Source organism: Cricetulus griseus (assembly GCF_003668045.3).
Source record: "Cricetulus griseus strain 17A/GY chromosome 1 unlocalized genomic scaffold, alternate assembly CriGri-PICRH-1.0 chr1_1, whole genome shotgun sequence".
NCBI classification, from domain to species: Eukaryota; Metazoa; Chordata; class Mammalia; order Rodentia; family Cricetidae; genus Cricetulus; species Cricetulus griseus.
The window spans coordinates 220631867-220652305 of NW_023276807.1; the positions used below are offsets into that span (position 1 = coordinate 220631867).

The window sequence follows — 20439 nt, forward strand, 5'->3', positions numbered from 1 at the left end:
CCTCACACGCGCTAAGCACACACTCCACTGCTGAGCCCCAGCACACACTCCCCAATCCCATGTCACTTAGGAACATTTTTCTTCCTAAACAGGATCCTCCAATACACACTTACATTTGAGTCATTTTCTCAATGCATTTCCTGCTATAATTGAAATTTGAACTTTACAGTTAAGAGGATACTGTCCATACATCAGTTTCCTTGTGACCCTGCTAAGAGTGGACAGCTGGCAAAAGTTAACATAGGAAGAGTGTTGGCTGGGGAGGTGACTCACTTGGTGAAGTCCTTACTATGAAAGCAAGGAGGGCCTGGCTTTGGATCCCCAGTGCCTGAAATCCTGGTGCTGGAAGGCAGAGATATGAGGAGCCCTGAGGTGGACTGACAGCCATTATATCTGAATCTGTGAGCTTCAGTTTCAGTGAGAGATTGTGACTCAATTAATAGTAATAGCAATTCATAGTAATAATAGCAATTGTAATTGTAATAACAATGTGGAAAGAAATTAAGGAAAATGCTTCACATCGACCCCTGATCTCAACATACAGATGCACACAGATGTAAGCACTTGTGCACACACACACACACACACACACACACACACACACACACACACACACACACACTTCATGTCTGTTCTTGCAGAACTGAAGGCGAATAAGCTGAGGTTGCCAAGAGTTCCTCTGGGACCTCTGTGGTGCTTCTTTCCCCATCCTTGACCTATTCTGCTCTCTGCTTGTCTCCCTTACTGCAGAGAAAACTGCCGGCTGACTCCAAGCTTCTGGAAGCCTCGGATCTGGTGTACACAGTCAGTGCTCATGAGTACTGGCAGCAGGCCCTCCTTACTGAGGAAGAAAGTGGTAATTTTTATTTTTTTACCTCAACCACTAACATTTGAAAGAATAAGCTTGTCACTCTAAGCATCCTGCCCTAGAATTTTCCATGCCACAGGAAAGTTTTATTCCCACTTACCACAGTGTCTATGCCTACTAGCACATATTATATGTTGTGTGTGTGTGTGTGTGCGCACGTGGACACACACACACATAATCAGTTTGTTACCTCCTTGCATTGTTGTGTGTCTGAGACCAAAATTCTTCTCTCCTCCAAATTTTATCAGAGTTAGTAAGAGTCAAGACATTGGGTTGTCATTTCCTTAATGTATGGCTTGTGATTCTTTAATTGCCCAGTTACAGGTATCAGGCATAGTTAATCAATGTGTATTACTTGTTTGTCTGTCAAGCAGGGAAAACAGAAGGCATGGCTCCTTTCTTTGCACAAGTTTGAGTCTAAATAAGGAGCCAATAAGCATCCATGTGCAAAGATGAAAGGGAAAGTCAGATGGTGTTGGCCACAAGCACAAAGGAAGACTAGAGAATCCTGAGGCCCATGGGCACCCGAGGGCTCTTGGTAGTCAGACAAGGGTTCAAGTTGGGTCTTAGTCTGAGCCTAATGGGGTTATGTCTACACAGGTCTTAACAGATGTGTCCATAGGTGAATGAATGGTGGTTCAGGAGCAGAAGTGTGACATGTTCCCCAGGCCAGGGGAACTGCTTCATGAACTACCTCTATGAATTTTATTGTTATAAATGCCTCATCTTTTCAATATTATTTGTGCTGCTTGTGAATTCCAGAAATCCCCAAGTTAAGAGAATATATTAGAAAAAGGCTCTTGGACAAGAAGAGGAGGCTGGTGACCAAGTATGTCACTGAAGCCTTTGGCCTATTGCTCCTCACAGACACTTTCAACTCGGAGGAAAGTCTGCTGGTAAGGAAGACCCCTGGGTTGTCTTACACTCTGCCTGAGCAGATATAAGTTAAGTTACCTCTGCTGACCTAGGGACCACCTAGCTGCCTTCATCTGATATGAATCAAGAGTTCTTATCTGCCTTTGCATCCTCACAATCTTTCCAACCTCCAGAATCCCTCCTCCTTTCCTGGCATGGGGGAATGGAGCTCACAGCATACCAGGACACAAAGGGACTCCAAGGACAGATGAGCAGTCTTTTAGACTTCAAGTTGTGTTTCCAAGGTGATAAAGGACAGATTGTCTATAAGCCAAGTCACACAGCCATCATTTAAATACTTCTTATCTTGTTTAATTCTCAGGAGAAATGCCCCATGTCCAAAGGCCTTTCCAAACAGCCCCACCAGGAGGGGACAAGTGCTTCAACCAGACTCAATCACTAACTGTGTTGTTTCTTTCTAAGAGATTGTGTATTCAGACATCAACCAGACTGCATATGAAAACCAAACTCACACCCTACTGTAAGGTGTCCAGCAAACCAGCCCCTACCCTCTGCACCCAGTCAGGAAGCCAGACTTCTGTTTCCAGGTCTGAAGACTTGCCAGAGATCAGATGACTCTCTCTAGTAACACTCCAGGAAGTTGGACAACTTCTGTAACCAACAGCTCCAACTGGCCAGGCCTTGATGACGAGTTTCCCTAACCTTTAACTAGGCACAGGAAGCCAATTATGAATCCCTAACTAACCACACAGGGGCTTCTCCCCCCCCCACCCCCACCATTGAAGCAATGGTAGTTCTGAGTAAACAGCATTAGCTTTTCTCCCTCAGTTTTCTGTTGTCTGTTTCCACACTTGGGTTTGCCCATCACATCTATGTGACCAACTAGTCCAGGAAAGGGAGGGGCTAAGAAGGCTCTTGGAAGAGGTCCTGGCCTGGGGAAAGGAAGGCAGCAATGAACCTGACAGGTGGCAAGAATAGGCAGAGACCTGACCTCAGTGTGAAAATAAGCAGAGCAGTAGGTTGGTCCCATAACTGATCTGAAAGACTCTGTAAAGGGGGGAATCGAACACAGATGTTTGTTTGTCTTACTTCTCAGGCTTTGTTTTGGCTTAGCTGCATGAGACAAAACAAAGCAAAATTCCAGGCATCTGAGTTTTTTTTTTCCTTTCTTTTCCTTTTCTGTCCTCTGAAATAGCTGGGGAAAGGTTTGACCTTCCAATTCCCTGAAAAAGTTCTGTGGGGTGAAATATGCCTTTTTGCCCAACACAAGATTGCTTTTGGAAGTGCCAATGGAAAATTAATCAAACGTGATGCTGTGTGTGGGAGGCTTGTTTTACAAACACAAGGACAGGGTTATTTGGGACCAAACCGGGAAGTGTCTGTCTGTGTTTGCTGTTCTTTGCCTGCTCAGAGGTGCAGCCCCTGGGGGCTCATCCCTGCCTCCAAACTTAAGCCATACAAGACACAGGGGCAGAGGCTGATGAGAATGCCACTGAGGGGGGTCTCGGGGAACTGCAGCAGCTTTCCTCAAAATTCCTTGGCCTCTGGTATTGGTCTTAAGTCTCTGATGGAAAGTTGGAAGACAAGAGTTCCATCAGTGCCTTTGGATTCCTGAAAAAGAAAGAAATCAACCCTAAAATGTGTGTGCTTCAACATTTTTATTTTCAAGATTATGTTTCTAAGCAAAATTTTAGACCTGGGGGTGGCTAGTGATTTTAAGTGAAGTAATTATTTTTAGGGTCAATAGGAAGTTGCGCATGACATTTCAATGTCAAATTGAGCCCTGGACTTATTCGTACAAAGTTCTGGCTTCCCTTCTTACTGTTCTTTGTATCTATCACTTTACAGCAGGGGTTTGTCCTGAGAAATATGTCCTTTCAAACCTTATCATTGCACAAACCTCACTGTGTCTTTTCATGAATACAGATGGATAGCTTCCCACACACCTCAGCCCTGTCATTATCACGCTGTATTGAGGTCACTATCACCTATGTAGTACATTGTTGCATAAAACATCGTCATACAATGCATGCTCTAGTGTGTTGTTTTTCCTTATCAGCAGCATTCTTCAAGAAAATGGGAGCCGGGCGTTGGTGTCGCACGCCTTTAATCCCAGCACTCGGGAGGCAGAGGCAGGCGGATCTCTGTGAGTTCGAGAGCGACTGCCAGGATAGGCTCCAAAGCTACACAGAGAAACCCTGTCTCAGGAAAAAAAAAAAAAAAAAAAAAAAGAAAAAGAAAATAAAAAAAAGAAAATGGGAGCGTGGCTTTATTTCTATGATGTTATTAGCTTTGCTCTTCAAAGATTGGCTGAAGGTCTGGATCATTTCTGTAGCTGGTTGCTGAGTTTGTTTGTTTGTTCGTTTTTTTACTCTTTTGGCTCTTTGGGGGCTTACCACCCAGCTCCCAAATAAATCACACGGAGTCATATTATTACTTAGAAATGCCCAGACTTAGCTTGGCTTGTTTCTTGCCAGCTTTTCTTAAATTATCCTGTCCTCCTTTTACCTCTGGGCTTTTACTTTTTTCTATTTCTATATATCTCTCTTTATTTCTTACTCTGTGGGTGGCTGGCCCATGGAGTCCTCTCTCTTCTTTTCTTGTTCCTAGATCTCCTTCTTCCTCTTATTTATTCTCTCTGCCTGCCAGCCCTGCCTATCCTTTCTCCTGCCTTGGTATTGGCTGTTCAGCTCTTTATTAGACCAATCAAGTGTTTTAGGCAGGCAAAGTAACACAGTTTCAAAGAGTTAAACAAATGCAACATAAAAGAATGCAACATAACTTTGCATCATTTAAACAAACATTCCACAGCATAAACAAATCTAACACATCTTCAAATAATATTCCATAACACAGTTCACTTAGAGACTGACTAGGAACAAAGAATCTTAGGCTTTCAGATTTTAAAATTGAAGGCACATTGAAATCCGAGGAACACTACCCTCAAAAACTGCTTTGTGTAAAGCCAAAGACCATTAAATGCTTGTCAATTCAGATGGCATTGAGAAAATTTGTTTTCTTTTAAAATATTTTTACATTTTATATTAGTATTTATTAATCATACATGCTAATGAGTTTCATTATGACATTTCATACATGCATATAATGTATTTTTACTGTATTCACCCCAATGCCCTGTCTTGTCTTGATTCTACTCCTGCTGGTGCCCAAATTTTGTTTTCATAATAATTGAATTGTCATTTGGTAAAAGATGAAAGATTTCATTAATATGAAGAGAAACCAGAGTATAGACAGTTATTTAGACAGTTGCTTCCTCAAATAGCCTGCTGGATTCTATACCCCAAATAAGTTACAACAGGCATTTTTGTTCTGTTTTCCATGCTAAGAGATCCAAGGATGTCTGTGCACTAAGGAAGCCTTCTGAAATCAATAAGGATAAATCTACTCTAGGATAAATCTTCTCTGAGTGAACTGCAAGATAAAGCTTGTGCTGGTGATGGGTATTCGTGGGAATAGAGTTTAGGGAATCTAATTCTCCTTGTGACATTGTCCCTAGACTGAACACTTGAATATGGGTGGCCTGCGGCGATTTGTGGAGGAGAAGATGGAGCTGCTGGAGAAGAGTATTGAGCAGTGCTTTTCTCGAATGGAACAGCCCCTGCAGGCAGGGGTCCAGGTGGCCAGGGCTTCCTACCGCCGTATCCTCGGCACATTTCTGGTGGTGAGTAGCCCTTTCCAGGGAACACCTGTGCTCTTCAGTAAGATCAGCTTGATCTCCACATGCCTCTTACACTATCACCTTGCTTTCTAGAAAGAGCTAGAAGAAAGCAAGACATGGCTTGCTCATGCCCATAATCTTATCATTCTGGGGGATTGCTGTGACTTTCAGGCTAGCCTGGGTATGTAGTACATTCCCAAGTAGTCTGGGGGAGCGACAGAGTAAGTCCCTATCTGAAAAACTCCAAATGAAAATATATCAAGCAAGCAAGTAAACAAACAGCAGCAGGGAAAGAGTGAAAATTCTATGTAGGGAATCCTCTACATGGAGTATTGTTCCCCTGTGCCTTGTGTGGAAGTTAAGTCTGCAGTTCAGCAGGAGATCTGGGCTTCATGGTTTGAGTTTCTTAGTTTGAGAGTCGGTTCCAATAAACATCTGGGCAAGGCACAAACCATTCAGCATGTTAAACCCATTTAGAGATTTCTCGACATCTCTTCCATAGGATGGGAATGCTGGGTGTCTGTCTGCCCTAAGTATCTCTTGGCATTGATGCTATTATCGGTTATGTTAGACAGAAGGAGCACCTTGCAAGCCCCTTGCTTGGTATAAATAGTTTTATATATATCAGTCAGTTGTGTGGGGTTTTTCAAAGATGGAGCTGTAAATGCAGGGTAGAATTCTGTAAGACTAGGGGGTGAAAGAGTTCTGTCATATTGCTCAGGCAGCCATGACAGGATAGCACAGGATAGCAGTGTTTGCCGAGACATATTTCCCTGACTTGGAGACAGTGGCCTGCCCATGGTGTCCTTACATTCTCTCTCCCCCCTCTCTCCCTCCCCCCTCTTTCTCCCTCCCCCCTCTCTCTGTGTATGTGTATACATGCTGCATAGCTAGTGTCTCTCTCATAAGGACCCCCATCCTATTGAATATGGGCTCTACCTTTGAGACCTCACTTACCCTTAATCCCTTAATAACTCCTTTAATGGTCCCACTTCTAAATACGGTGATATTGGGATTTAGAAACCAATGCATAGGCTTTGGAAGGGGCACAATTCAGTCTACAATGCTCATTAACTTAAGGAGTGGTAGTGATCTAGCCATGTGGCCGGATGAGATGGAAGATTCTAGTTCTGGGAGTGAGACTCTGGTAATACGCTGTAGCTGTTTTTAAAATGGCTTTGAAAGTTGGAACATTAGCATTGAAAATGTGTGGCAGGGCTGTGAGCCTCCTGTGTGGAGAGGAGTGACATCTCCCACTGGTGGTGAAAAGCTAACATTCTGTGCCACCTAAGATCCTTGGAAATATATCCTTCAGCCTCAATCAGATGTCTGCAACACCAATCATACCTGACTAGCTTCAGGAAAATCCCTGGGCCAGAAGTGGTAGCCAAACCACCCCCAAATCATCGCTCTTAGGATCTGTGACAGCTGATAGGTGTTTGCTCTCGTTTTAAGTCCTGTCTCACTACATCCAGGTACTCTGTTTCTTAGCAATAGTTTCTACTTGGTGATAGAATAAGCCAGATCATAGAAAGTGAGTGAGTGAGTGATGCTAGATGATGAAGTCACACCAGAGAGACACCTCTTTGAGACAGCTTGCTTGAGAAAGGAAGGGTGGTGGTCAGTCATCCATAGACCTCACCGACATTCCCTCCCACCTCTGCTCCCACCATCAGCCCTTCAGTGACTTATTTCTCTGTGACTATGAGCATGCTCAAGGTGCACCCAGCATAAACAATGTTCCTTTGTGATCAGAAATTGGGACAGACATTTATACACCATCACCATCTCTTATTTAGCATGAGGAAATAACCTAACAGTCAAAAACTAAGAGAGCAGTAAGGTGAATTACGCTGAATGTGTATGTATGATTTCACACATTATTCTCCTGAGTCTGGGAAGCAACTTAATGGAGGAAGACCTTGATCTGGCTTACAGTTTAGAGGGTACAGTCCACCATGGCCAGGAGCTAGGACATCTCTTTTGATGATGGTGGTGGGAACTCACAGCATAGCCCTTTCACATCTTGATGGATCAGGAGCCAGAAGCAAATATCACTCTTGAGAACTGGCTCCTGTGGCCCACTTCGGTTAGCTAAGCCACATATTTGACAATGCCACCAGTTGGGGGAGGGGGCAGCAGCAAAAGGCGGCAAGTGTCTGGAATGTATTTAGGAAGGGAGGAGACAGAGAAGGAGAGATATTATAATGTATAGTACCATTTTTATTGTTCTTATTTGATCACTATCTAGATAAAATTGATTAATATTTCTTATAGCCCTAACTATATAACAATTATTTTTCCTTCTTATTTCTGGACTTATTAGCCTGGGGGAAATGCCAAAGATAGATAAATCCAATTGTATTCCATTAAATAATCAACAAAATTTGTACTGTTCCTCAGGGATTCCAAGACATATACTTATCGTTAGTCTGTAATGCATTGTTTTTAATTTATCCCCTAACTGTTCATTTAACAAATAGTTGTCAATCACTATTTGAGTCATTGTCAGATGTGAACATAAAGATGGGTGAAGTGCTGAGCCTGAACTCAACTATCTGACTCTCTGGCATTAGAGACTGACAAGTGAGGAGACTGGCAAATCAGGAATTGTCTGGAAAGGTGGAGATAGTGTATTGGTGACAGAAGAGCAGGTGAAAAACAACTTAAGGAAGGAAGGGCTTGTTTTGGATCACAGTTTGAGGGTACAGTCCCTCTTGGCAAGGAAAGCATGGCTTTAGGAGCATGAGGCAGCTGGTCACATTGAATCACAGCCGAGAAGTAGAGAGAGACGGACGATGGTGCCTCACTTGCTTTCTCCTTTGTATTCATTCTGGGATCACAGTTGACAGAATGGTGCCATCCACATTTAGTGTTGCTCTTCCTACCCCAATTAATTTAACCTAGAGTTACATTAAGCATGCCCAGAATTTTGTATCCTAAGTGATTCTAGAGTCTATCAAGTTGACAGCACAAGTCATCACAGAGGCTTATAATTTACATGAACCAGAGACCTTTGGAAGCCCAGGCAGTGACTCCCAGTCAACCCAGAGATGTGAACATGATTGATTAATGCTTTAAGGACATAATTAAAGACCATGCTGTCTCATTTCCATCCCACAATTCTTAATAATGAACTTTGACCAATGACAATGAGAATGTGACCTTATGACTTTCCAGTTAATTCCCACTGACTTGTTAATTCATTGTTTATCTAGAGGAGTAGAGGAAACCAAGGTTTTCACCAGACCCTGAAAGCTGTTTGCCTGAAAAATGGTGTCTATGCCTCCAGGACTCTGGCCAGAATCGACCTGAACGGAGCCCTGTCTCAGCCTATCTATGACCAGATTGACCCTGTGTTTGGAGGCATTTTTAGGTAAAGAATCTTTCATCTTTCTCTCTTATAAATACACATCTGCAGGACATCAAGCCAGAGTCTTGGGTTTAAGAATTTATTTTCTTGGCTCTGAAAGTGTAAAGAGTAGCTGGTTATTCGAGAAGGAAAGCTTAGCTTCTGGCACAACACAAAAGCCATCTTGGTTTGGTTTACTTAAAAATTTCCCATGGTGACCCAGGGTACAGATGGAGATGTTGCTTGCAGACTAATATTGTGATTGCCATTATTTTTCAAATATCTCCTATGTGCAGCAGGGGATTTGTTTTCTTAGGGATCTGAGCCCTTGGACAGGGTATTTTGATTGGAGAGTGTGGAATAAAGCAGGCGCAAAGCCTTCAGAACTTTCCCCAAGTGTTAAAAGAAGTGACTCAGGGAGGACGCTGCCTGTTCCTGGGGCATGCATGCTCATGAACACGAGTTGTGGCCAGGGTCCCTTCCCCAGGCCTGTCCCCTGACCTCTAACTCTCCCTCCACCAACAGAAAGAGTGTCCTCAGATCCCCATTGAAAGTCTGTTCCCACGTATCCTTTCTCTGTCCCCACCATTCTTCAAACACGTTTGTGTCTTGCCATACCATCTCCTCTCCCACCCTGTCAGATAGACTTAGAACATCACTTAGTACAGCCTACCACTGCTGTGCTCATCAGCATTTGTTTGTGTCATCAAATGTTTCCTGTAACTCTACAGAGTGGCTTTAGTCCTTTATATGTGAGCAAGCAGACCATGAAGAACTGTAAGACCTTCCCAGTGCCACCAGATCATGAAAAATCCCAGGATTCAAAGCTCAGGCGCTCTTCTTGGTAGCCTGCTGCTTCTTCCTTCTCAGATATATTGAAGGGGAGAACTTCCCCTTCTTTTCACTTCCTTACACCTTGCCCATCTCTGAAGGCTCAAGTCCCACCCTCTCTAATGCTAGCACTGGCAATCCACAGACAGTGAGTTTTGAGGCGAGCCCAGCCTCTGCCTCTTACTGGTTGTGTGATCTTGGGCATGTCAGCCATCCCCTCTGTACCCCAATTTTCCCATTTCATCAAGGGATTACATAGGCCTTGAGGCACACTATGGGTCATCTTACAATCATTGTTTTTTATTCCTTTGCTTCATGCTTGTCTCGTCCCCACAGTCACCACTGTGATCTCTTAACCTGCTGCATTGCTTTCTTCCATAGGGATGGGAAGCCAACTGGCTCTGCTCTGATGCTGCACATAGATGCTTTCAAACACTCCCTAGAGGAGAGAATGGCAGAAATCGGGATAAGAAATGGCTGGAAATACGATGGGTACAAGAGAGGTTTCCTGATCCAGGAGGTTTGTTCCTCGAAGAGAGTGGAAAAGATGATCCGAGGCTTTCTTTTCTCTGGGTTGTCTAGGAACTAGGTGCATCTCTTCAGGGCCCTGTGTGATATAAGATATGGCAGGATGGGCATGAGAGAAGAGGTCCTAAGACCACCATGGGGGCCTAGGACACTCAGGAGAGCTTTGTTCCATGGAGAAGCAATTAGTCGGGGCATCTGAAGCGGGTGGTGAAGTTGACACAGACCCCAGGATTATTCACAGAACACTTAAATGTATAAGAATGTGCACCCCATCATAAGATTGGCACTAACACTCTCCATCATTTCTGCCAGTTTTATGAAGGAGCCAAAGAAGCAAAGCTTAGAGGAGTCAGCCATTATCATCATCATCATTATTGTTGTTATTATTACTATTATCATCATCATTATTTTAGGTCATTTGCTAGTTTGGCAACTCCAGGCCTAACTAGAATCACATGGCAACGTTAGGAATTACTCTGGTGCTCTACTTAGTACACACTTTGTAGAGTGTGAGTCTGTGTCCAGGTACTGTAGGATTCCTTTAGGGAATAGTGATGCTCTGGATAGAGGTCTTGCCCATGGGGAGCTGGCAGCTGAGCTGTAGAGATGGCATGTGGATAGCTGTATTAGTTACTTTTCCCAATAAAATCCTGACAGAAGAAAATTAACGAAGGGAGGGAAGGAGGAAGGAAAGGAGGGAAGGAGGAAGGAAGGGAGGGAAGGAGGAAGGGAGGGAGGGAGGGAGGGAGGGAGGGAGGGAGGGAGGGATGGAGGGACGGAGGGAGGGAGGGAAGGTTTGTCTTGGCCTACAGTTTGAGGGTACAATCCATCACTGAGGGAAAAATCATGGCCGAAGCTGCGCACATTGCACCCACATTCAGGAAGCAGTGGGTGATGAAGATGGGTACTAACCTTGCTTTCTCCTTTTGGTGCATGACACACTGAACACAGTGGTGCTGCTCACATTTCATATCTGATTTCTGTAGATCAGTTAACCTGACATTTCGAGTATGGTTTCTACAGGTCCTTTAACCTGATCTATAGAATCCTCACAGATTGTGTCCTTGGTTGTTGTAGATTCTGTCAAGGCGACACTCTGTGTCAACACAACAGCCAGTCCTAACCTAAGGCAGGGTGTGGGGTGGCAGATGCATAGGCCCACCCGAGTGCCTCTGTCACAGGAACCATCCCAAATGGCCTTGTGTTTACATGCTTTCTCAGATAAGTGCCATCCTGGGAGGCCTGGAGAGCCACATTCTCCGAAGGAAGAGGAGGATCTACGAGTCTGTCACCAGCTCCATCCAAAATGACCTGAAGCCCTGCTATGAAGGTGGACCCCAGGGAGGCACTTCCTCTTCCTGGTTTTCTGGGAGCCTATTTCCTACCAGCTTCCTGCTCTGCTGGATCTTTATAAGAAGCTATCCCTCCAACCTAAGTTCTTGTAATGCTCTCAACCTGCACACTGAAACAGCTGGAGGATGCAGACAGAGAAAGGAACCGAGGGCCTCTCTATCTGCAAGTGGTCTGAGTCCCTGGGCTGTAGCTTGGGACACAGTTCTCATTTGTACCTTCTTTAGATGCTTGTGGGTCAACTCTCAGGCCCCTTCTTGAGTTTGTTTTAGGAAATTATTTTGTAACCTGCTTAATTCAGTCATTAAGTTTTCTGAATGATAGTCAATCTAAATCTTGGATTTTTTAACATGGTGTGTGTGTGTGTGTGTGTGTGTGTGTGTGTGTGTGTGTGTTTCTGTTTGCTTGCATGCCTGGCTTTTCTTCTGATGTCATAGATGTCTAAGCAAGTCTCTGCTGTCACGTGACTGTGGCTATCTGTTTGTTTTTTTTCCCCAGAGGCAGCTCAGATCACTGGCAAAAAAGCGTGTGAGAGAATGAAGGACATCATCAGAAGAGGGGTGGAGCGTCAGGTGGCAGAGGGCATGTTTGAGAGAGCTCAAGAGAGAATGTGGCACCAGTTTCGACAGTTGAAGGTACTTTACATTTGCAGTGGGAGGTCCAGTCCTGGGGAGGGGAACTGGGGAACTAGTGGAGGAGAAATAGTAGACACCTGGGCCAAGTAGAGCTGGATGCCTTCTGCCCCAGGCCTAGCCAGTGCCATCCTTTCTCCCCTGCCACCAAGCACTGCTGTGGCTATATCACAGTCCTGTGACTTTAGAAACCCAATCCCTTCAGCTCCGTCTCCTGTCATGCCTCTCTGCAAAGTCATCCATTGGGCAGGGGCCATAATAGTTCATTGAGTGCTTGGGTCTTTGCAAGCATTCCCTCACTGAATCCCCAGCAAGTCTGTGAGGTGGGTGCTATTGTTGTAGCCCTTCTATGCATTAACAAACCCATTAAAGAGATGAGTCAAGAGGTCACAGCTACTGAGAGGCAGGACTAGATAGAGTTCAGGACCAGGCGATGTGGTGCCCATATCTCCAATAGTAGCATAATCTGAAGCTATATTGCTTTTTAATAAGGAAGATGGCTCAGCTCCGTACAATTTTGGTAAGTAGAAGTCAGAACATAATCACCCGTGGGTCAGTGAGTGGTTGGACCTGGCACAGATTCAAGTTGGAGTCCATCTGGCTCAGAAATGGTCCCTAAGAGTCCTCTTGGGGAAGGAGCAATAATATGAGCAAAGGGGTCAAGACCATGATGGAGAAACCCACAGAAACAGCTGACCCAAGCTAGTGGTAGCTCACTGACTCAGGACTGACAGCTGGGGAACCTGCATAGGACTGAATTAGGTCCTCTGAATGTGGGTGGCAGTTTGTGGCATGGACAGTTTATGCGGCCACTGGCAGTGGAACCAGGATTTATCCCTAGTGTGTGAACTGGCTTTTTGGAGCTCATTCCCTACAGAGGGATACCTTGCTCCACCAAAATACAGGAGGGAGGGCCTTGGTCCTGCCTCAATGTGATGTGACAGACTTTGTTGACTCCCTGTGGGAGACCTCGCCCTCCCTGGGGAGTGGATGGGGGTGGTTTGAGGGATGATGGGAGCTAGAGGAGGGGAGTGAGGGGGAACTGAGATTGGTATGTAAAATAAAAAAGAATTATTTAAAAAATTTAAAGTTAAAAAAAAAAACAGTCCCCTTGGACTTAAGTATCTGGTCAGGTGTGTATATGTCTTGGTTCTGGGTCTCTTGTCTTGCTACCTTCTCCCTCCCAGGTGATAGAAAACCTCCCTCTTAGTCTCATTAGCCCCTCCCTGGCCATATGAGACTTCAAAGTCTTCTGTCAAAGTGCAGGCTTCTCTGACCTCCATCCCACCCACCAAAGGAAGCTAGTTAGTGGCAGCATCAGGCCAACTCTTCACTATCTTCCCTGAGGTGGTCTATCCTACTTTTACCTCAACTCTCCCCACTTTAGAAAACCCAGTCTCTGTTGTTTAAAGCATGGAACTTCCCTTGGACTAGGTGGGATCTACCTTGTTTATTAGCAGCTGTTTGTGTTCACAGTTAACACGGTATCATAGTCCAGAAGTACACGTAGAAAACTGACCAAGCTCTACAGAGTCCATTGCCCATAGAAACTGTATAATTAAGATGATCAATGAAACAGTGCCACTGAAAAGGGACTAATATCCTGACAAAGTGCAAATACAGCTTAAATCAAGAAATGTGGATAGATACGAATGGGTAATATTAGCTTGTGCTCCGTCCTCTGACCCTTTTTTAAAAATTGAGAATATTAGTCAATTTTTAATTACTTATCTTTGCTTTACCAAATAGATGGAATTTTGTTTTATACACACTTAATGTGGGAAAAGTTCATTAAAAACTAACCTCTGGGCTGATTAGATGGCTCAGCAAGTCAAGGTACTTTCTGCCAAACCTGGTGACCCGAGTTTGATCCCCAGGACTTGCATAGTAAAAGGAGAGTCTGACTCCGACACGTAGCTTTCTGGGTCTACCTGTACGCTGGCGCATGTGCCTCCTCCCACTACAAACTAGCTAACTAACTGACCGACAAACTAAATAAAAATAAGTGGATACCTTTATAATGTTCTTAGATGCTGAAGAGCAGAAGATTGCTCTACTGAATTTTTGATCAGTCTCTGCTAAATTGATCAGCTGTGCAGTGTCTTAGTTGGGTTTCTATTGCTATGAAGAGACGTAATGACCACAGCAACTCTTATAAAGGAAAACATTTAATTGGGGCTAACTTACAGCTCAGAGGTTTAGTCGTTATCATCATGGCGGAAAGCATTGTGGCATGCAGGCAGACATGGTGCTGAAGATGTAGCTGAGAGTTCTACATCCTGATCCTCAGGCAGCAAGAAGAGAGTGACACTGGACCTAACTTGAGCATTATTAAACCTCAAAACCCACCCCCAGTGACACACTTCCTCCAACAAGGCCACATCTACTCTAAGGAGGCCACACCTCCTGTTAGTGCCACTCGCTAAGAGCCTATGGAGGTCATTTTCATGTAAAACACCACACGTGGATTGCTAATTTGTCTTCTTTATGTAGTGAGGTAACTGCATCTGGTTTAAGGAGCTATAGCTCTCCCACTCCCTGAACTTATAGTAGACAATGATGCTGAGGCTGAGTGAGTTTAATTTACTAGCTCAAGGTAGGGACCCTTATTCCAGCATTGAAGAAGTGTAAGGCTAGGTAGTGAGGAGATCTGGGTTCAAAGCTAGAGTCCACCAGGATGGAGAAAAGAGTCTTGGTGTTTGACATAGGAGACAAGAAACAGAAGAGGGCTGACAATGGTTTTAAGTGCTCAGAAGGTTGAGAACAGCAAGAAGTCATTTCTCAGGCCTTTGGGAGAACAGTCGGTCCTGTCTCCCAAACAGTTGGTCCTGTCACTCCAACAAGGAGTGCCAACAGATACCCACCCAGGACTCATGCAGAAGAGTAGTGGTGTCTCATCTCTTCTTCAGTAGGCTACCTTCAGAAGATAGCCTGCCATGCATCCCCACAGGCAGGGAAGGAGATGCAGAGGCAGGTGGGAGACAATGGGAATGCTTCCTGCTGATAACCCCTCTGGACCATCTCCAGCAGGGGGGGGGGTGTCTGTGAGGTTCACTTTTTATAACTTGCTTTCCCTTAGGCTGCTTCATCCTAACCCATCTGCTGTTCTTGTCATGTAGCATGGAATCACAGAGAAGGTCAAGGGAAGCATCACTACCATGCTGACCCTTGCTTCCCCCCAGGGAGATGGTCTCTACAAGGAGCTTGCAGGTGAGTGGAAAAGCTTTTGAATGGAGGGCAATTGTGTAGTTGCCCCTGGTTGAATTCAAAGATATCAAAGTGGGACTGGATAGATGGCTCAGCAGTTAAGAGCACTGACTGCTTTGCCAGAGGACTTGGGTTCAACTCCCAGTACCCACGTGGTGACTCACAACTGTCTGTGTCTCTAGCCCTAGGAGATCCAATGGCCTCTTTTGACCCCTGTGGGTACTGCACAACATGGTGTATGCACAAGTATGTAGGCAAAACACATATGTATTAAAATAAGTAATAAAAATTTAAAAGCATAGATATCAAGGTGAGAATTTCTAGAATAAGTCATTCAAGATGATGGTTTAACTGTCTCACTCTGCTGAGGGTCCAACAGAGACAAGCACTCAGTGGGTGCCATCTTGTGTAAGTCTCCCAAGTCCTAGAGATACTAGCCACTGCTCTGTTCTTTTGATGCAGAAAAAGAGACAGCCTAGACCATGCTTACTCCCAAGTTTCTATATCTGGCAAGCTCCACACGCTCTCCCTCTGTCCCCATAGCCTTTCTCCCAAGATGCTGCCTCCTTAGAAAAGATACCATCTCCTGGAGATAGAGGAAAAAGATTCTCCTGATATACCAGACCCTGAGAAGGTAGTTCTACCTCCCTTCCCTGCCCACAGCCTCATTGAACTATATTGTATAAATGAGATGGGGGGCCAAGTTGGGGAGGGGATAATTGAGAAATTTCTAGCAAAACTTACCCTGTCCTTAGGCTCAGCATCCCAGAATCTAGGAATTAGCCCTCTCAGCAGCCTCATGTGGGCACAAAATGGCACAGACAAGGTTATGAGAGCTACACCATTTTTGGTATCTCAAGGCAAGACAACACAAACCTCTGTGAGTACAGCACAGGTTATTGTAGACATGTTGTTAGCCAGCAATGGAGCAACTGCTGGAAGCCATGAAACTCCTCAGCCCAGGACACAGAAATAAAGAGCAATGTCCAGCATGTGTTGGAGAGAGCCATTTGTGAAGGAAGTCTCTGTAGGGAGTTGAGTTTAATATAGTCAGTGTATCACAGATTTTCTTTAAGGAAATCTCATACTTGCTGAAGGTCTTTCAACTGTCCAGGCCTTGCAGACAGGGTACTGCCCCAGGTTTGATCTAAGTTCTACCTGCCTAGATGAAGCATATCGTAAAAGAAGACTGTGCCAGATGCCAAGGTTATAAAGAGGATCAAAAGGTAAACGGTGCATTCTGGTACTGCCTGGTTTGTCAGAATGGAACCTTTAAGACTGGAGAGTACACAGTTTTTTCACTTAATAATAGATTAAAGTCACCTTCAAGTGGCTCCCCGGGGGAGAGACAGGGAATAGCAAACCAGCAAGTAGAATATATGGGGAAGGTGCCCAAGGAAGGTCTCCTCCAAATGACACTTGAGACCTGAGGGAGAGGATGGTTATTGTAGTTGCTGCAAAGCAGAGATGGTTCAGGCTGAAACACTGGGGAAGCTGTGTTAGCCAAGTTCTAGAGGGTAGTTTTGAATGATGGCTATCTATGCAGGATTGAAGAGCAGTGGGGAGGAAGGCCTTCCAGACAATTATCAAGGCAGAGCCTTGGGTTCTTACTCACCTCCTGGTCATGGATTCCAGAGCAGGCCAAGCTCAGGCAGGTTCATCCACACATGATAAGCTAATGATGGCTGGAGTCAGAACCAAGGTTAAACTGATGCTTCTATTCCAAGGACTGTGTTGGTCAGAGTTCTCCAGAAAAACAGAACACAGAGAGTGTGTGTAGATATGGAAAGGGCTACATTTGAAGAATCGGTCCACTCAGTTGTGGATGTCATGTGCATCAAACATTTGGTGGAAGAGCATAGCAGGCCGGTGACTCTGGAAAGAACTTTGGTTGGAGTCCAAAGGTGGTCTGTGCAGAACCAAGAACTGATGGCATGGTAAAAGCTAGGGCGATCAGAGAAGCTGCTCTTACTCAGAGAGAGGGCAGCTTTCAGTTGGTGGCATGCCGGGAAGATCAGAGAAACTCTTCTTACTCAGAGAGAGGGCAGCCTTCAGTTGGTGGCATGCCACATTAAAGGGAGGTGGTGGCTTTACTTGGGGTTCACCAATTTAAAAAGTAGCTTACAGACAGTCCGACTAAGTCTGACAAATGTCCGTACACTGTGGCCTGGACAAATTACCCATCATCTCAGAGCCTGATGGTACATGCCAGCAATCCCTGCACTTGGGAGGCTGAGGCTAGATTTAAATAGTGATACCCTGTTTCAAAACAAAAATGTTAAAACACATAAATAACTAACCAAACAAATCAAAACCAAACTAAAACAAAAGAAACATATAAAACAAATACCAAACTAACCACAGTGAAGACATAATCAAAATGGAGATTGGAAAATGAAAATCTTTGATGCCAAAAGAGAGCAAGGCAAGTTCACTGGGAATAGAGGTTGGGCAAGGAAGGCAGGCCAAGGGACAGAGATGTGCCTGGTGTGGGCTGATCCGACAGTGTACTCTGCCTTATGTCTCCTTCAACAGGCTCTCAGGAGGCCTAAGTGAAGACCCAGAAGGTTTCCAGGCTTTTTTTCTAAAGATTGTGTGTGTGTGTGTGTGTGTGTGTGTGTGTGTGTGTGTGTGTGTGTAGGTGTACTCACATAAGTGCAGGTGTCCAGAGTGACCAGAGGCATGGGATTTCTCTGGAGGTGTGTACTGCCCAGTGTGAATTCTGGAACCTGATCTGGGATCCTCTGCAAGAGCAATAAGCCCCTTTAGCCACTGAACCAGCTCTCCAGCCGCCCAAGGATTTTTAAGGAGCCCTTTTAAGTGTGACCTCCCAATCCATGCTGATATAAGACTTCAGGTAGCAAAGAGATTCCCTGACTTGTCTGGGTTGTTTGTAAAACAAAGAGACAGGGTTATGTGATCATTCTAGGTCTTATACCCTTATAAGTTACGGGGTTGCTCAGGGCTTCATCTGGAGGGGCCGTTCCCCCTTCTTGAGACAATGTTGACTGTGCATGCGTGTCTGCTTCACTCTAGATGTCAGGAGTGAACAGAAGGAGATGGAAAAGCTCCACAGAAGCCTGAGGGAGGTCGCCGAGAACGCACAGCTGCGGAGGGGTATGCAAGATTTCCTCCTGCGAATGTCCCCCAGCAAAGCAGGCCCGCATGGAACAAAACTCTAGCTTAGAGTCAAATAACCAAAATTATTGCTGCTTTTTGTTTTCGTTTTGTTTGAAACGGAATAAAAATCATCCCTCATCTTTTGGACTTTCTATATAACATAAAACCAGTACATCATTATTTCTGGTATAATTTTCTCTTATAGCCAAAAACCTGTCATCCTGAGTCTTGAATAGACTCTTGAACTCTAAGGACGAGGACTATACGTCACCATGGACAAATATTTACACCTTTGAAAGCTTAAACATCAAGCAGAAAGTTATAAAATTCAGCCTTAGGTTCCAGGTTGTGTCCCACCTTAGCAGTGATGAGGCTTTGGAGGAAGAGGTAATTCTGTCCTGTGGAAATAAACCCAAGTCCAGGGTGTTACTTACTTTTCTGCAGTTGTAACATACCCTGGCAAAAGCTACTTACAGGAGGAAGGTTATGTTAGCTCAAAGTTTAGGGTCTCACCACCATGGCAGGGAACACATGACTAGAGGGGTGAGAGACCCTGCTCACATCCTCTGCAGTCAGAAAACTGAGTGATGAACGCTGGTGCTTGGTTGGTATCTTAAAGAAAATTCTACTTCACACAGACAAATACATAACTGGAATTCGGGGAAATATTTATCAGTGGGTTAGTTCTTCAATTCTATGGCCTTGAAGACTGGTAGTTTGTTTTATAAACGTGTTTTATTTTTTAATGTATCTGGATGTTTTGCCTGTACATATGTGTGTCTGATGCCCATAGAGGTGAGAAAGGGGGCACTGGATTGCCTAGAATTGGAGTCACAGATAATTGTGAGCCACCATATGGGTGCTAGGAATTGAACCTGGATCCTCTTCAAGAGCAGCCAGTGCTCTTAACCACGGAGCCATATCCCCAGCATCCAAGAATGGTACTTTGTTAAAGGCTGGTTACCGTGTAGGAGCTGAAACTGAATCAGTGAACTTTGTTTTCAAATTCTGTTACACTAAAATCCATTGTGTTATCTTACACACACACACACACACACACACACACACAGAGAGAGAGAGAGAGAGAGAGAGAGAGAGAGAGAGAGAGAGAATGCACACATGGATTATCTTATATATTGTGAATGCATTTTTAAAAGCCAGTGCATTGTTTTATAATATAAGATGTTTTGAAAATACTTGTCCACTAGGTTAAGCAGAAATTCTAAGTGTTGAGACCTTTCATCACACAATATCACAAAGTCATATTTCTTTACTAGTGTCATCAGAAAAGTCTTAACGTAGTGGACAGCTGTGACGCTCACAGTAGTGAGCACAAATTGAATACAGCTTTGGTTTTCTCCTCAAGGCTCATCTCCTCACTGGCCACAGATACTGATAGTTTTTTGAAATGAAAGGTTCGTTTTCAAGCCAGTTTCCACTGTATAATCACATATGACCAATCATTTTGTTGTCATGTCAAGTAAAAATGAACCTCATGAGGACAGTGTCACATTCAGTCCCACAAGAACTCTTCTCTGAAGCAGCAGGAGTGCTTCAGGGATGTTCCCTATTTTGCTACACAGAGTAATTAAGAAGGGCACCTGTGTAAGGGTCAATGATTAGTAGAATTAACAAGTTAGTCCATTACATTGGGGAATGCTTTATTTGAAACTGTTTTTTGTTTCTTTTGTTTCTTTTTGTTTCATGGTAGTATAAGATACAGCAATACAAATATAGCTTGAGGTCACTGTCTTAACTGTAACAGCTTGGGGCAACTGCCCTACTTGTTAGTAAGATAGAGGTGGCTCTACCCTCTTTTACTTGTACACCTTTGGTGAAAGTGTTGACCCTTTGTTTTTACTTCTACATGTTACACAATTTAACATACAGTAACATAATACTAGTTATGTAATACTATTTGAAGGCTGAGTATGATGTTAGAGAATATAGTATGTAAACCCCAGAGCAACCATGAGAAAAAAAAAAGAGCATTATA

General features: G+C 44.3%; 1 protein-coding gene across 1 annotated transcript in view; it reads left to right on the plus strand.

The window, feature by feature from the left end:
• Window positions 1-18505, plus strand: part of Nuggc (nuclear GTPase, germinal center associated) — a 47679-nt gene extending 29174 nt beyond the window's left edge. The window contains 9 exon segments of the mRNA XM_035453106.1: window positions 751-856; window positions 1631-1764; window positions 5262-5426; window positions 8642-8799; window positions 9988-10126; window positions 11356-11464; window positions 11983-12119; window positions 15236-15326; window positions 18360-18505. Coding sequence (XP_035308997.1) covers window positions 751-856; window positions 1631-1764; window positions 5262-5426; window positions 8642-8799; window positions 9988-10126; window positions 11356-11464; window positions 11983-12119; window positions 15236-15326; window positions 18360-18505 — 1185 coding nt within the window.
• The last annotated feature ends 1934 nt before the right edge of the window (window positions 18506-20439 follow it).